The sequence below is a fragment of the Stegastes partitus genome, unplaced genomic scaffold, assembly GCF_000690725.1.
Source record: "Stegastes partitus isolate 25-593 unplaced genomic scaffold, Stegastes_partitus-1.0.2 Scaffold1596, whole genome shotgun sequence".
Classification (NCBI taxonomy): Eukaryota; Metazoa; Chordata; class Actinopteri; family Pomacentridae; genus Stegastes; species Stegastes partitus.
The window spans coordinates 147,648-165,654 of NW_007579327.1; the positions used below are offsets into that span (position 1 = coordinate 147,648).

General features: G+C 43.9%; 1 protein-coding gene across 1 annotated transcript in view; it reads right to left on the reverse strand.

Moving 5' to 3' along the window:
- The window catches only part of myt1b (myelin transcription factor 1b), a 38,669-nt gene extending 21,108 nt beyond the window's left edge, over positions 1 to 17,561 (reverse strand). Inside the window, 11 exon segments of the mRNA XM_008300842.1 lie at positions 281 to 307; positions 430 to 823; positions 3,349 to 3,465; positions 3,698 to 3,788; positions 5,091 to 5,225; positions 7,382 to 8,120; positions 8,157 to 8,602; positions 10,433 to 10,830; positions 12,980 to 13,042; positions 14,178 to 14,208; positions 17,507 to 17,561. Of these exon segments, the coding sequence (XP_008299064.1) occupies positions 281 to 307; positions 430 to 823; positions 3,349 to 3,465; positions 3,698 to 3,788; positions 5,091 to 5,225; positions 7,382 to 8,120; positions 8,157 to 8,602; positions 10,433 to 10,830; positions 12,980 to 13,042; positions 14,178 to 14,208; positions 17,507 to 17,561 (2,496 nt within the window).
- Between the last annotated feature and the right edge of the window lie 446 nt (positions 17,562 to 18,007).

Here is an 18,007-nt window from a genome sequence, read left to right on the forward strand (position 1 = left end):
AAAAAAATATAATAGCTAAAATCAGCATGTACAACATTTGTCCAGCAGGTGAGACTGCTACTGGAAATAAATTGTGACTCTACAAACATTTTACTATTTTTTATGATATTAGTTTATCTCTTATCTGCTCTGTGTAAACAAAACCTGCAGTTCAGCCCAGAAGTCCCTGAATTGTTGTCATATGACTGTTGCTCACAGCTGAGTCGCTCACGGCTTCTTAAACGTGCCGAGAATCACAAATTGTTTTTTGTTTTGTACAGAATCTAAATACTGCAAACACTTTATTTTTGGTGAAACTTGAAATGGACTTAACATCACGATTTTGAGCTTAGATTTGGTTCCCGACTGAACAGCACGTCACAGATGAATAGTTTCAGTGTTAACAGGCCAGCTCTAAAATAAAAGATAATGTCTTTTAAACTCTACAACACGGTATTTTTGATTTAAAACCACAATTTTAAGCTTTTTTTCTGGTGAAACCTCCAGTGTCCTGCCTTGATAAATGGTTTAATTTTGGCACTTTTAAATAAATAACATGTCGTTCAAGCTTGGGTTCAGCGGGTTAATAAACTTGGAGAACTGGAAGAAGCCGGCCGGTTCTGTCTTACTTTTGAAGGCTTTGGGTGAGGTTTCGCTGGTGGGCATCTTTGGAGCAAGCGTGCGCTTCCCGAACACTTGGGCGTCGAAGCTTGCATAATCGAAGGACACCTTGGAGTACTTCTCCAGCTCCTTGGCCAGGTTGGCGCGAGGCGTGGAGGGCGCCATGTTGGGCCTGTAGCTGCCGTACTGAGGCACCTCCAGCTGCTTCACGAAACACATGGGCCTGTGGAGGAAGAGGAGACGGCGTCAGGGGCGGGGTGAGGAGAGCAGACGAGAAATAAAAGAAGATCGACGCAGTAAACAAACAGAGAGAGGAGTGGAAAAAAAGAGAGAGAACGAGCGAAAGAGGTGGAGTGAAATGGAGAGTGTAAAGATAGGGGCAACGGTGTACTTAGCAGGAGTGCAGCAGGATTAAAAGCTCTCTTATCAGCAGAGGGCACATTTGCATGTTGTACAGCATGGAATTTATGAGCTTTAAGCCCTCTCGTTTTCCTGGAGAGCCTGGGCTTTTGTCAGACCTGTTGGCGTAAATCCACTGATAGACCAGGAGAAGGCAGAGGGGCGGGAGAGGAGAGAAAAGGAAGAGATGGCCGGGAGAGAAAGAATAAAGAGGACGGGAGGGAGGGAGGCAGGAGCAGTGGAGCCACCTTCCTCATCTTTTAGAAAAAAAAAGTATTTAATCGTACATTTTTCTTTCACCCTCCCTCTTAAACCCACATCTCCACCCACTTAGGCCCGGCCCTCTCCTCCACTAAAACCCATTTGTTATGAAGCTAAAACACAGCAGAGCCAGTTGGAAACAGGACTTTTCATGACAGTAAAAAAAAACAACTTTCTACCACTGATCACAGGGGATTTTTTTCTCCTTTTTTTTTTAGCCCTTTGTATTAATTTAACATGGATTCCACTAGAACATGGATCGCATGAGGAATTCTTGGGCTCCACGTATACCAGGCGAGCGAATTCATTTGAATAACAATCTGAGAAGGAAAAACAAAGCAAGCCTTATTATGTTTTAATCCTCGATGCTTTGTCCGACCACTGATGAGGTTTTCCTCAAGGAAGGCAATTATTTTTTTTCCCCTCCTATCCCCCCGCAATGCCCCTATAACTTGCATAATTAGCTTATCGGCTGCATTATTAATTAAAATACCAACGAGGAAGAGCACGGACTTAGCATAATACCAGTGTCTGGTTTGTGTTAATTATCATTCTTTTGGCCGTGATCGCGCTGCCCGGCCGGTTGGGGGAGATGAATGGAGATAAAGAGATCTTAGCATTTGAGGTGACAGTAATGATTAGACAGACACACTGGTTGCTTTGAGACTTTCTCCTTATTATTGAGCCATTCACACGTCTCTGGCGACGGGTACAGTAACCAAGGTCAGGACCGTCTCTTGTAGTAGTGAAGCGGCTAACCTTGACTAGAACTCAGCTGTGAGGGGTTTGAATGGGAGCAGACGGCTTTTATGTCGGTTAGAGGGTCACCGGTTTGCCACATCCATCATCTTATCCGCGGGAAATCTCCAAAAGGCATTGACGGGTTATCGTCGGCGTATGACATCAATTATTAACACCGGTCGGTTGAATAATTAAAATGTAAAATATACATTTTTACACTTTTCCTTCAACTTCCAGTCAATTGATAACAAAAAAGAAAAAAAACTTTCTATGTCTGATGCATTTATTTTCTTCTTTTGGCCTTTAAATCATTTATTTATTCCATATTTTCCCCAACAATCAATCCCATTTGCGTCGCTCTTAAATTTTAATGAGTGCATTTTAATGTACGCTCAGGGCAGATTTGCAACGTGTGAAACATCAGATTATGAGAGCGGCTTGTGTTTATCTGAACAGATGATCAACCTGAAGTTAACTTTAAAGCTATAGCTACAGCGGTGAAGGTGATGTTAGTCATTCATATACTGAAGAATAACAGAGACATGAAATCAAACGCAAACTCTTTACAGATGAGGTTGTGGAAAAATGATATATATCGCCATAATAAAAACTCCCTGAACTTTTGTCATGTACCTGTTGGTCACAACTGAGCTAGTGACGGCTTCAAGGTTGCACAAAGGAGTGTAGAATTTTTTCTTTTTATTCAATCTGTTCAATGCAAAGAAGCTAATATCATTATTTCACGTCTAGATTTGGTTGTTTCTCCAGTTTCTTGCTCTGAATCTTTGTAAAGTCCCTGCTGGTCACAAGAGACGTGTACAATGAAGTAATTTTGCTGAAATATCTTGATTTGAAGTTAAGATTTGGTTGTTTTTCTTGATGTAACCGACAGTCTCTTGCTCTGATAAAATGTGCAATTAAAAGAAAAACAAAAAAACATCCCAACCAAGCAGCAGGTTTTGGGGTTTCAAGGGTTAAAACTTAGCGAGCACATCACTTTATATCCCAACCAGAACCAGACAGAAAAGAGAATCTGGTCGGGTTAAGTACATAAGACATGTAGAATATAGTGACTTTGCTGAAATGTTATGATTTTAAGTTTCTGTTTTGAGAGGTTGTCCAAAGGAACGGCACGTCCCAGATGATTACTTCAAGGACTGTCAGAAAGTTGAAAATTCTTTCTGTTTTAATGGCTCAAGGAAAGGCTGGAAATTTAGCAAGACAACAAACCCGCTGGCTGGTTTTGAGGTTATATTTTGGAGCCCTTTTGCTGCTTCCTGTCAACACCGCACACCCAACGTATCCCTAACAAGACGAATAAAACGAGTGCGCGTCGGGATGACCCACCTCAGCACTCTGTCGTTGGGACTTCCTTTGAGGTGCTCGCTGCCTGGCTGGGAGAGATGCGGCTTATCGTGGCCCTTGGACAGCTTCTCTGCGGCAGCGATGGGGCAACCGGAAAGACTGGAGGGGTGGAAACGGGGAGAAAGAGGATGAATATTAAACGGAGAACACACCGCTGACCCTGTAAATCTGCATCACGCTGATGCGGGCTGACATATCTGCTGTCCTGCATACATGAATACACGAGCTTGCAAATGCACAAAGGGAAATATGCAAGCCCTCCGCATCACACTCTCACCTGCAGAAGCACACTCGCTCAGATAACACAGATGTACGGACGCTGTGGACGTACCTGCGGTGTGTGTTGCGGTTGCTGTTGACGTGGCCCTGACCGGTGCAGCCGGGAGTTGGACACTTGAGCACATTTTCATGCATGGCCAGGACTGAGGAGGAGAAACACAATCGCACCGTGAGAGAAAATCGAATTAAAACAACCGAAAGAGATTTAAGATTAATCTTTCATAAATATTTTCTGGTCCCTGAACTATGGCGAATAAGAGAAAATAATGAATAATCCATTTACGTTTGAATAAATAGCTACAAAAAGCCGTTTATTAGTCCCTTTGAATGAGTGAACCGAACACAGGCAGGAGCTCTGTGTCACTTCAACCCCTAAATACCAACCGATAGAAATGAAGCAGAATTAAATGGCTGCCATGTTTAATGCCAGATGTCTGACTTTCTATCAAAACTAAACCAATCAAAGATGTTTTGTTTTTTCTCCAGGGAAACAGGCACAGGTTACGGGTTTGCTTTTATTTCTTTTGCCGTAAATGTTCTGAAAAATATAACAAATATAACATAAAGCTGGACGTGAATACGAACTCATTAAATCACAAATAACTAACATGAAGATGAAGGTGAAGCTAAAGCAAGGCTGGCTGATGCTGTACCTTCTCTGGTTTTACATTTCTGTTTGTGTGCAGGTTGACAGCATAAACCCAAAGCAGTTTCTGTGTTTTTTTTTTGCTTTTTGCTAATTAATTTGGGCGTTAATTTGTTTCCATACTTGTCTCCTCTCTGCTTTGTAAATACACAGCCTGCAGTTCAGACAACAAGTCCCAGAATTCTGTTCACATGCACATTTTTTTGTACTTTTACAGAATTTGGTTTAGTTTTTAGCATTTTTCAAAACACGTATAAATAATGTGATCTGGTTATCTTTTGGGGTGGAATGGTACGTGCCAAACAAGTAGTTCACGGATGGATTCTTCCTTTTTTTTAGTTTCTCACTGACAAATGGTGTCGTGTCAAAACATAAGCTTCTCATAAAAACTCAGCTAACTAAGATTAAGATGAAGCTACAGCCAGAGGTCAGGGCTGTGACTTTGTACTGACCGACTGTTGGTCTTTGGGTGTTTTTGGTTTTTTTTGTTTGCTAATTTGGGCTTCAATTTGTTTCCACATTTGTTTCCTGCAATTTCAGCCGAGAAGTCCCTGAATTTTGTTCACGTGAATGTTTTGTGCACCTGAGCCACTGTTAGCTTCACAGGAGGGCAGAATTTTTTTTATTTTTTTTACAGAATCTTGCTGCAAATGGGTTATTTTTAGTGACTTTTTGCACATCTGTAGAATGAAATCATAAATAACACAGATTGCAGTGCTGGAGCAGGTGGTGGGCTCTGGTCCTTTGTTGTGATATTTCTTTTTCTGCTGATTATTTTCATATTGTAAGCGGCACTCACTCTCCGGGGGGATCCTGTCCTTGTGCGGACAGCCTGACAGGCTGCGGTGGTGGGGGTAAAGCCCGGTCACGTGGCCCGTCCCATCGCACCCCGGCGTGGGACACTTGATCTCTCTCTTCTCCGGCCTGCTGCTCTCTGGAGGGGGGGGAGGAGGCAGGAGAAAGGGGTGAAGGAGATAGGAGGGAAGAGGGGAAGGTGGGATGAATAAGGAGGACAAAAGCAAGTGGTTAATGCCATCAGACAGTGTGCTCGGCTGAGCGTGAAATCTAGACATATTTCAGACAACTGTACAAAAGCAACACCATCTGCATGCCCTCTTCATGTCTTATGTATCTCTGTAAATGCACAAGGTGTTTTATGCATTAGTCTAAATGCGATTTGTGTGTTTCTGTAAATGCTTTTAGGGGTACAATAATGTCTGGACTACTACAGCGGCCCCTTTGCTACTTGCTAGCCTGACATTTGGATCTCACGGAAAACGGCACCTGAAAAAAAAAAACGTTAGTTAAAGGTTCCTGCTCCTACCTCCTGCTACTGGAGGTAGGCCAGCCGGTGTCGGTGGCACCGGAGAGACGGGGGGGAAAAAGGAGCAAGAGGACGGTGAGATGCTCTATTGGCCTTCAAATTGAATGTTAACGAGACATGCATCTCCTAATTAGCGTTGAGCCGAACAGGAACGTCACCACAGGAGGGAGTTGAGGCCAAGGAGAGGGCAGCACTACCAGGCATGTAATCACACTGCTGCTATACTGTGAAGAGCATGACAAGTGGGCAGCGTGCCAACTGTGAAATACAAGGCCCGAACACATGCAGCACGTAAACAAACACTCCACAACAACCTGCTCTCCTGCTTTTTCCCTCTCCTGATATGCTGCCGTGTCTCCAGCGCCGCCGCCGCCGCCGCCGCCACCCCTCCTCGTTTTTTTTTTTCCACTCCGAGCGCTTCCTCCCTGCTCTTCATGGAAGTCTATTCAGCTGGAAACACTTCATCCCCATTACAATGGAGAAGGGAGGATCTAAACAGAGCTCTGTGACTCATCGCTGTTTATTTGGTACACTGTGTTTATTTGTACGCTCTGCTCCCAACATGAAGTTCAGCACATGAGGACCTGTGCTGGTTTAGTACACTATTTTCTGTGTGCTCGATTAGGCAACTGTTGACTCTCCGCTGCTGCTTTTAATTCATGTTTCGATGGTATAAAAATATACCTGCTTTCTTTAAGAGAGTTACACGTGAACACCGACCAAAGCCCACATGCCTGTATGCTCGATATGACGCAAGGAGCTGTTAATGTTTTCTTGAACCACAAGCGAGTCTTTTTTGATCATTAATTCTGTCATTTTGGCTCATTTCTTTTTACTGCACTGGACCGCTATAGAAGCAGCACAACCTCAGGTGGAAAAGAGTGAACTTAAGTCATTTAAAAAGCATGTCTCCACACTTTTATCCTCATTGCTTCATGCAAACACGGCCTGCAGTTCAGCCGAGGTCCCTGAACGTCGGTCATGTGACTGTTGGTGTCACGGCTGCAAAGAGGGGCGCTGATTTTTTTTATTTTTCAGACTGGTTACTCGAAAAACATTTAGCAAAATTTTAAATGCGTGAGTGGTACGTCACAGATGAGCAGGACCATTAGCAAGCTGAAGATCAGACGACCAATCAGTGCTGTCACTCTGATAAATGGTACAGCTTGAAAAATTTTTAAAGCTAACATGCCTTAAAAACTTGAACCGGATACAACATGGTAATGCTGTCCATGCTGGCTGATTCTCAATGCTTCCAGTTTTAAAGCTAAGCTAAGCTAATCTCCTCTGGACTCATATTGAGCGCACAGACATGAAAAAGGCGTCAGACAAACCAGTTTACTTTTTGTTTTACGGCTTATTGGTTGGATTTTTTTTCATTCAATAAAAGAACATCTACACACGAAACTCCGGTCTAAGATGCAGCTGCACAGCAATTTTCAAAGTCGTTCCCCAGGTGAAGTTTAAATGGTGATCAGCGATTGGTCAATGAGGCTCCATTAGGGCTCGTTTACTCTACTGTCTGGTCACTGATTGGTTGAATGTGCTGCTGTGGTGTTTAATCAATAAAAAAGGGGTCTTAAAAGGTAATTTAGCTAGCAAGAAACTGGTTTGGTCAGCAACACTTAGCTGCCTTAGCGTCTGATGTTAATGTAGTTTTAAAAAAGGAACAGGCCTGTATGATGCACTGCCCACACAAAGCAGCTTCCACACATGTACCTGCTGCAGCTCTGCCCTCCCCTCCTTACTTCCTCACTGCGTCCTACCTTTGCTGAAGTAGCTCTTGCGGATGACGTCCAGGTGCTTGGGCCTGTCCTCCATGGTGAAGTATCGCTGGTGGTGGATATCTGGGGCGCGGAGCAGCTCTCTGGGCCCGGCCGGCTTCACCTGCTCTGCCTTCAGGGCGATGGCTTGCTCCAGCAGGCCCAGGTTCCCTCGGGTCATGTCGAACATCTCCGACTCGTCCGTCACCGTGGAGCGCTGCGACAGGCTGTCTTCGTCATCGCGCTCGTCGTCTCCGTCCACGTCATCGAAGTCCTTCTCCTCCGACCTGTCCGACCGCACCTCGATGATGTCGGGGGAAGCTGAGGACGAGGCCTTGTGGATTTTATAGTTCTCACCTCTGGGGATGGGGAAGTAGTCCTCCAGCGGACTGGCCCTGTGGGAGCTGTAGCTCAGAGGAGGGCTGGCCTTGTAGTTCTGGAGCGAGCTGGGCTTATGAGAGTCATATTTGTCAAGCGGACTGGCTCTGTTGGGGTTGTAGTTCTCCAGGGGGTTTGCGGTGTGGGAGTTGTAGTCCTCCAGAGGACTGGCCCTGTGGTCTTCAGTCTTGATGTGTGTTCCCTGAGCTGCTGCGGTGCTGGTGATGGTGCGGATGGCAGTTGGCACATCAGAAACGGGCAGAACGTGGTCCGTGTTCTCCTCTTCATCCTTCTCCTCGTCCCCCTCATCCTCTGCTGGAGTATCCTGCATGTGTTGCACTGGCACTACCATCTCTTCCTCCTCCTCCTCCTCTTCCTCCTCCTCCTCCTCCTCCTCTGCTTCCTCTTCACCTTTGATCTGTTCACAGTGGACACCTTCGGTCGGATACTCTCGGCTCACGTGGTCGCTGGCGTCTTCATCGCGCAGTTCATCTTCCACGTCAGCTGCCTCCTTCTGCACAACAGATGACTCCTCCGGTACTTGAACTCTGTGTGCCTCCTCCTCCTCCTCCTCCTCCTCCTCCTCCTCCGCCTCTTCCCCCTCATTCATGCACCCCTCCTGCTCGTCCTTTACTTCTTCACCCTGTTCGGCTGCCGTGCTGACATCCTCTTCAGTCTCCATAGCAACAGTCTGCTGAATGGCCACACTCGGAGCATTGTTGCCGGAGACTCGGCCCAGGTGGAGGAGCGAGTTGGCCACCTCCTCGGCGCTCTGCGAAGGCGACCGGGCCTCCTCGGCGGCGGCGGCGGCGGCAGCAGGGGCCTCGATGATCACACACTCCTCCTCTGTGGAAGCGGAGATGAAGAGGTCAGAGCAGCGACACGGAGGAAACACTGAGTCATGCACTGAGCTAAAGCTGATGTCAGCAATATCCGTATCATCACTTTGCATCACCTTCCCGCCTGCTCAGTCACTCACCGTGAGCTCACAATGACATCAAAATAACCTGCTGGGACAAATACTGTCGATGGAACGCAGCTCACAAAGTCCTTGTGTCCCTAGTGGTCATTAGGAGTCACCACGTCCTCTGTGATGTTGGAGACTTTTCATAACTTTAATTCATGGTCCTTCAGGTGGATTAACACAAACACTGAACCTGCCATGAGCTCATTTAGTTTCTTTGCTTCCAAATCAGGCAAAATTAGTGCATCTCTGTCCTGGATTTAGACTCCCAGGCATTTTTAACGTGTACACATGCTAGATAACTAAGATTTAATGTAAATCTCTGATCAAATATGAACCCTCTGAACCTCCAAAACTCACCACCAGGTTTAACAGTCATGACTTTGTTTTGTTGTTTCAGTGCAACAATTACAGTATTTATCTGAAACTGGAAGAATTGTTGGATTTGAACTCATCATCTTCGACCTTCGCAGCTAAAAATCTGCACCCATCAGCGCAACAGTGAAGTCATCACTGACTCATCTGCAGCGAAAGCTCAAGTGACAAACATTCAGGGACTTTTGGGGATGAACTGCAGGCTGTGTTTACGCCGAGCAGACAGGAGACAAATATAGATTAATATCATTATGACTCTGCTGTGCTGCACCAAGGACATTTTTATGCTCTCTCTCTATCTAGAGATGGTTCATGATGATGGAAAAATGAGTCCACAGTTAGTAAAAATGCTAAAAACAGCCATAAAATGCTCAGGGTTCAGAGGGTTTAAGGAGCACTCCACTGCTTTTAGAGTTAAAATAAAATAACCCTGATACTGGCACAGTGATGGCTCAGGCTTGACATATACATACATATATTTTCTTTATAACTGAAAATTACAATTACAATCTGGAGAGGTGGCGTTTGAAAGAAGTGGGCATTAACGAAGCAGTGAGGGGCTAATTGAAAGAGCTGCTCCGTGGGGACACATGCAAGAGACTTAAAAGAATACGTTAAGCTGCTTTGATTCTGAAATGCAATGAAACAGCCATACTGAATAGATAGATATAATAGAAACATCAGTCTGCTGCCTCATCGCTAGCAGGACCAAGAGGATGATTTTATACCAAAGCTACGAGGGACTGAGGAGGAACCATGAGCAGGTATTGGATATAGCTTTTACAATTAGGTCTTCATTTATGTATAACAACCTGTAACTATGAATCATTGTGTTTTCGTTAGCTGACAATGACATCTCTATTTGTACCAATAGAGCAGGCCCCATCATGTTTCTACAGCAGCCCGGAGCAGACGAACCAAACGCTGGCATGTCACAGCCACTAGATCAGGGGTGTCCAATCCTGGTCCTGGAGGGCCGCAATCCTGCATGTTTTAGATGTTTCCCTTCTTCCAACACACCTGATTCAAATGATCAGGATCGTTATCAGGCTTCTGCAGAGCTTGATGATGAGCTGATCATGTGAATCAGGTGTGTTGGAAGAGAGAAACATCTAAAACATGCAGGACTGTGGCCCTCGAGGACCAGAGTTCGACACCCCTGCACTAGATGTTCCATGAATGGGTGGAAAGTGAAGGATGTTCAGTTTGTTGTGACCTGCAGCCTCTCTGCTAAACTACATCCTGCACACCGGACATTTAAATCTGATGCAGAATAAAGATAAAGAGCTTAAAATCCCACATATGTAGCTGTTTTTGGCATTTTTCTTGTCTTGTACCTTCATCTGAAGCAAACTTCTCCTCCTTCTGAAGCGTCTCCTCCTCCTCCTCCTTCTGCTGTGTCTCCTCCTCTGGTCTGTTTGTCTTCTCATCCTGCTGGAGGTTTTCTGTCACCTCTTCTTCTTTCTCCTCCTCCTCCTCCTCTTCTTCTTCTACACCTGCATCCCCCTCTTCCTCCTCCACCTCCTTGGCCTCCTCTGGCTTCTCTCCATCCTTCTCGGCCTCGGCCTCGGCCTCGCTGCTGGCGTCACTCTCTGCACTGAAGCCCTCGTCCAGGGCTAGTTTCAGAGGATGGGACTTCCTCTTGGAGGCGGGACGCTCCGAATCTTGTTCCTGCTCCTGCTCGGCTTCTGCTTCCTCCAGGCGGCGCTTTCTCGCGATGGGGCAGCCGAGAATGCTGAGCGGAGAAGGAGACGACAGAATCATGAATGCAAAAGACGGAAACAGCCTCTAACGTGTCCAACAGAAACTCATGCACCTCAAAGACTCCACAGATGGAGGGTGTGTTTCGACATGGAGTAGGAGTGTGAGTGTGGCCTGAGGGGGGCGCCATGCTTTGCTCACTCAGACATCACAACCAATCTCAGCCAATTGAGTGGAACGTTTAATGAACAACTTGTATGGAGAGGCGGGCGGGCGAGGCAGCGGAGGGTGAAATCCAATAAACTCCCTCTTACTCTCACCTGGGAGACGCCGAGGGAGACCGAGGGACGATCTATAAACAAAGTGCATCTGAAATTGCCTGCTGAACGAATACACATGTAAACAGATAGCTAATATCTGCCCCTCAATAAAGAGGAGTCACAAGCCAGTGAGCTGCCCCGAGTCTCCGGGGGTCTCCGAGGGCGAACGGCGCAGATGAGGAGCGGCGGAGAAAGAGAACGAAGCCGGAATAAAAACCTGCAGAAATCACATTTCGCCGCGGCCCGTCTAAAAGTTTAATACCAAGGTTTGGATTTCGGAGGCTCTGGGTGTTTGGTGTAATTTACAAAAACAGCGGTTCTCACTGGAATGTGATTATTCAAAGTTATATCGAGGATGTGCTCTTTTTTTTTTTTTTATTTGGCCAGTATCTTTAAAACGACTACGAAAAATAGCGCCAAGGAATCTTTAAGGCTGAAAACAATATTTTTAATTTAATGTCACCTAATTTTTATATTAATTAATATAGTTTTACATACTTGTCCTTTAAATCTTTGCTTCTTCTTGTAAATTATGAACAATTAAAAAGTCACGCCAATAAAACAAAGGCAGAAAAAAATCCCTCTTTGCTTAAAAAGGACTGATTTTAAAAAAAAAAATCTCAATCCACATCACTAGTTTTTACATGATGGATATTTTCATATTTATTAAAGCTAAAAATCTGTAAGGAACCAAACAATACCGCTCTCCTGTAGCAAATATGAAGCTAGCTTAGCTTGAGCTAGTTTAGCATAACGACTGTTAAACAGCGAGAAAAGTCTGGGTCCAAAGATAACAAATGAAGGTAATTAGCATCTTTAAATTAATCAAGAATTAAAAGGTTATCAGCTATCAGAGCAGAAACTGGAAAAACAGAAAAATTTGTTGCATTTCTAACTTCCAGATGGTCCTTGAACTACTCAGCTGCGATGTGCCGTTCTGTTGGGAAAATTGAGCAAATCTTAACTTTAAATTAAATTCACTTTTTTCTTAAGGTCTCATCTAAAGTCTCTAATCAAAAATGAACAGTTTTGTCTAATTAGATTCTGTCAGAAAACAAACAAACAAAAAAACTGCATTTCTTATTGTAACTGGGAAACTATGAGTGACTTTCCTGTGACCAATAAATTCAGACTTTTTGGCTGAAGTGCAGGCGTTGATGTTTATCTGCAGTATTTAGCGTTATCATGTATGACAGTTTTGGGAACAGGTGTGGGCACTTGGAACAATGTTGTTCATATTAATTGCAGTTTTTTTCAATGTTTGTAAAATACATAATGAAAAAAACCTTTATTCTACTGCACATGAGGATTTTTAAGTTCTCTACTCTTTCCACAGAGTTGCAGGACTTTTTATTGCAGTGAAAAATTTGAGTAAAAACATGAAAGAAGCAAAAATGGAGCAAAAAAAACAAAAGCTGCTCGGAGTTCAGAGGGTTAATGTGTAATCTGTGTGGGCCTGTTTCTTGGCTGCGAGCGGTGACTTATTGGCGTCTTGGAGGAGACTTGGCCAAGACGGAGAAACTCTCCACAAGACCACATTTTCACATTTCGTGTGAATGTGGTGGTGGATGGACGGATGGATTTGTTACGAGTGGACCAGACCCGGGCTCGCTGCTCACGCGAAGCCGTCTGCAGCTTCATATTTAGACACGAGAGTGGTATCGATCATCTCATCCGACTCTCGGCGTGAAACCAAATAAAGTGCATTATTTCCCATAATGCCAAACTGTTCCTTTAAAAGCACAAAAGCAGATGCTGCGGGGTGGAGAGGGCAAGGCGGACAGACAGACAGAGAAGAAGGACAGACAGAGGGTGGGTTTCTTTTTTTTGTTTGTTTGTTTTTTTTTTTTTAATCTGCCCTACCTTCTGTGTCGTGAGTATCTCCCACTGATATGGCCGGAGCCATTGCATCCAGGGGTGGGGCAGCTGGATGGGATGGATGGAGGTTAAAGATATGATTAAGACACGGGTGCATTTTTAGTCTCTTGTGCAGCAGCAGCAGCAATGATAAACCAACAGGCAGTAAACAAAAAAAAACAAAATAAATTAGGATCAACAAAGCAAAGCATGCAAACCGAGCATGCATGTGGCACAAATGCACATGCACAAAGGCGCCTCCCTGCCAGCGCGTGAATGCAGGTGGCATCAAAGCGGGGAAAACATAATATTGTATGTCGTACATCAACCCTGGCCTATATCCTGTTACTATGAGAGATAAGGATCAGCCGAGACCTGCTGTAATTTCCCCTGCTCTCCTCTCTTCACCAGTCATCATCATCATCGCTCTGCCTCTCTCTTCCCTCTCCTTTGATTCAGGTTGCTATGACCCCTCAGGATGGCTCATTTCAATTCTCATTAACTTCCCCCAGCAATTGCCCTTTATTACTCCAATTATCCTTATTATTAATTTCACTTATTAAAAAATGCTGCATTTGCATTTTAAATTAAGCGCTCTGCGGCCCTCCCTCTTGTTTTTTTTTTCTCCTCTCTTCTTAATCCCGAAACCTAAAGCTTTTTTTTTGGAGTGCAGATCAATGCTCTGAGGGTGAAGTGTGGCGAAATGAGAGAGGATGAAAAAATCATTTAGAGGGAGGAGGACAACTGGCTTGGCGGCCCTGAAAGCTGCCGCCTGGGTGGGAAACTGTGGGGAGGAGGAGGAGAGGGGTAGGTAGGGGCAGAGAGGAGAGAGAGAGGGGGAGAAATAATCGGCCTTCGCCAATCCTCTCTCCTATATCCTTCGATCGGATGGCAAAAAGATCATACGCCCCTTTCATTGCATCTACTGTATGTGTTCATAGCAGGAAATAGCAAAAGGCTGCGAAAAATCAATAGCAGACTGTTGGAGGCACTGACCACGAGCTGAGAAGTGCTGATGATAAGAAATAAAAAAAAAAAAAAAAAGAAAAAAGAAAAAGGGAAATAAATAAATAAATATACAGCATCATCTAAAGAAGCACCGGTAGTGAGTCTATGAGTGCCGGGGTGGTGGGGTTGGCTCGGCGGTGCACATAAAAGAACTTTATGAAAGGGGATTTGCACAAAGATGAAGGTGTTTCCTTACCTCAGCTCTTGTCCTACGAGCTCAATAGGAACTGGGAGAGAAGAAAGACACGGGGAGGGAGAACAAAGGTGAACGACTGCTCAGAAAGCCGCGCCGCTAAAAGAAACTCAGATCAATAAATCACAAATGCACACGAATCCCGCGAGGATTCCTCGTAGAGGCTCACACACTGCTGACTGCATGATCAGGAGGTAAAACAGAAAAAAAAAAAACACAACACCACCTACACGCTCCCGAGTTCACATACAAACACTCACACATGCAAACACAAGCATAAAACAAACAGGAGCGTAAGTGCCGGCCTGCACAAACATAGAAAAACGCACAAAGGCAAACAGCAGAAAGCCTAAATCAGCCAAATTACATAGTGCTGTTCAGGAGAGAGGAGAGGAGGGGGAAAGAAAAAGTGACAATTATATGCAGACTTCAGCAATAAAACATGATTAATTGTTACACTTTGGTTATCATAATTGGGGAAAATGAAATTAAAAAGGGGAAAAAAACTGCCTTCATCAGTGGAAAAACAGCACTTCTTTTCAGGGACAACTTATAGTAATTGCCTTCCAAACATAAATCAAAGCGCGCAAAAAAAAAAAACAACAACGCTCCGGCTGCTCGAGCTCCGGCTGCACGGCCATCGATTGGGAGTGTTGAGCGATAGAATGAGTTTTGGAAGAAATATCCTATTTTCATTTGGAGCGAAATGAGAAAACAATACGATGCTGGAGAATTCAGTTTGGGCTCCGATATCACATGCATTAATCACATGTCAGAAAGACCTCGGGTATCAAGATACACTAAGAAAATAAACACCAACAAACACACTGCTGGCGTCGTGTGTGTGTGTGTGTGTGTGTGTGTGTGTGTGCAGCATCCCGGTTTCTCCGTCTTTCATCATGCAGTGGGAATGACTGGACGCCTTCTCGTGCTCTGAACGCCCTGTGAACTGTTGCTCTCGCCGCCAAACATCAAACACGCAAAGAAAGCCGCGCACGCATCAGTATGTACGAACGCGCACGCTCACCGAAGGACACGCCGAAATTCAAATATTGTCACTGTCATTACAATAAAGTTCCATATGCGGACCATGAATTGTATTCTGTTTACTTCCTCCGTCTAAAAGTTTATTTGCTCACAAAATATGCAACAAAAAACCAGGACATTTAAGCCAAACTAATCAAATGATAAAGTGTGATTTGTATTGGAATCCCACCTTCAAAGTGCAGGCAGCAACAAACATGAGGTTTTAATTAAATCAGGTCAGAGCGGCTCATTTGCCCGTCTTGCATGATTTGTCTGTAAAAAACTGTTGTGTACATAATAAGAGGAGGTGCAGATTGAAAAAAAAAAGTGTTTGTGATTGAATAAAGTTATTGAAAAGCAGCATAATAAATCGGGGGATATTTTTGTATGCTACATGACGCGCCATGAGAGAAATAAGCAGTCATGGCTGAGCTTTTCCATTCAGACCGTTTCAACAAACCCAAAGAACCAATCGTGTTGGCTTGCAGGGTGGGATTTTCTGCATCGTTATTCCTTAACAGAGTTGGTTTCTAATATTACAACTGCCTATTGTGGAGGGTAGAGTGGTTTTACAGTGTAGGCGAGCTGGTGTGCTTGAGCTGCAGCGAGTGGGTAGGGCCACTGTAAAGCAGGAAGGAATTGTTGACGTCGAAAAAAAACTTCTAATTGCGTGACCTTGATACACAGAGATATGTTTTTAGGGGTTAAATCAAGGACTTTAAGGTGATTCTTAATTAGCCAGACCTCAGTATGGAAAAAAAATAGCGTAGCTTGAGCCAATGCTAACTCACTAGCTAGCTGTAAGTAATACACGAGCACTAATTTGGTCTCTTTATGTGTTTTTTCCCAACAAAACTTGATATTTCCATAGAATTGAAGTTATATAGGATAAAATAAAATGTGAAAAAAAAGTTCCTAAACCATTTTTAGCTAAATTTTTACAGCCGAGCTCCTTTGTGTTTTCGTGTTTCGACCTATATCAGGAAAATCCTGCTGCTTTGGCTACTAGCAGTTTTTATTACCAGGATTACTTCAAGGTTTGACTGTTAATTAGAAGATGTGGTGTAACATAGAGTTTCTGCATCACTTATGTGATGTAACGAACTGATTGAATAAATAAAGAAAAAAGAAGAAAAACTGGGAAAGTTCACTCATGGTGAGCTAATGCTAACTTGCTAGCTAGCTGTAAGTAATACACGAGCACTACTTTGGTCTCTTTATGTGTTTTTTTCCCAACAAAACTTGATATTTCTGTAGAAGTAAAGTTACATAAGATAAAATGAAATGTGAAAAAAAAGTTCCTAAACCATTTTTAGCCACATTTGAACAGCCGAGCTCCTTTGTGTTTTCATTTTGTTTTCATGTTTCGACCTAAATCAGGAAAATCCTGCTGTTTGACTGTTAATTACAAGATCTGGTGTAACACAGAGTTTCTGCATTACTTATGTGATGTAACAAACTGAATAAATACATAAAAAAGACAAAAAACTGGGAAAGTTCGCTAATGGTGAGCTAATGCTAACTCACCAGCTAGCTGTAGGTAGCCAGTGTGTACTATTTCAGACACTTTCTGCCGTTTCTTTCCAACAAAATTACATATTCCTTCAGTATTGTAGTAATATACGATTAATTAAAATGTCAAAAAAAGTTCCTACATCATTTTTTCACCACACAGTATGACTTTGTAGAGCTCCTGCGCGTTTTGTTTCCGTGTTCAAACCCTACTTCGACCACTAGCGGTTGGATCATTATGAGATCTTGTATAAAACAGAGTGTCACTTTTTTCTGTGGCTTTTTGTTCTCCGTTGTGATTAGATTTACTTTCTGTAAAACTTATGTGATGCAACAAACTGAATAAATAAATAAAAAGAAGAAAAACTGGGAAAGTTCGCTAATGGTGAGCTAATGCTAACTCACTAGCTAGCTGTAGGTAGCCAGTATGCACTATTTTAGACTCTTTCTGCCTTTTTTTTTCAACAAAATTCAATATTTCTGCAGCATTGTAATAATATACGATAAATTAAAACGTCAACAAAAAAGTGCGTGTTTTCTTTTGGATCATTATGAGATCTGGTGTTACATGAAGTGTTTATTTTAATTTCTATGACAGTTATGACTCCTGTTCAGTATTTCTATAAACATTCACACCTGCACATGCAAATGCAGACACACACACACACACACACACACACACACAGATCCGTATGCACACAACAAAATCCAGCACACACATGAACGTTGGTGTTGTTGTGTCGGCGGAGGTGCATCCAACAGTTTGCAGAGATGCTTCCTTAACACACACTCACCTCTGATTCCTTTGGACCGAGTGCGAGTTCGCTTGTCATCACCCTCTACACTCATCTGGGATCATAGGAAGGGAGAAAAGAGAGAGAGAGAGAAAACAAACCGTGAATGTCTCAACTATAGCCCACCACACAGCTAACTGCTGCTTTAATAAACCCAGAACGTTCTCAGTGAAACACAGCAAAGGTGGCGCCATCTTTAATTCTCTCACAGAAATAGAAACTTAGCGCGGCTAGCGTCACTTCATCAGCAATTAGGGCTGAGAGGGAAAAACAAAGTCAGCTATTGCCGCTACTTTTCCAGGTCCCTCCTCCTCCTCCTGCCTGTATCCACACACCTCCCATCACTCTCCCTGTAATTTCCTGCATCTGAGTGCTGCTCATGATTGTAGTCTGCACACAGGCGGCAGGCGGCGGTCTGAGCAGAGGCCACGGCCCCTTGGCTCGCACGGGGGGCCCACAATCAGAACGATGCTGAATATAATAATAAAGCAAAAAAAAAAA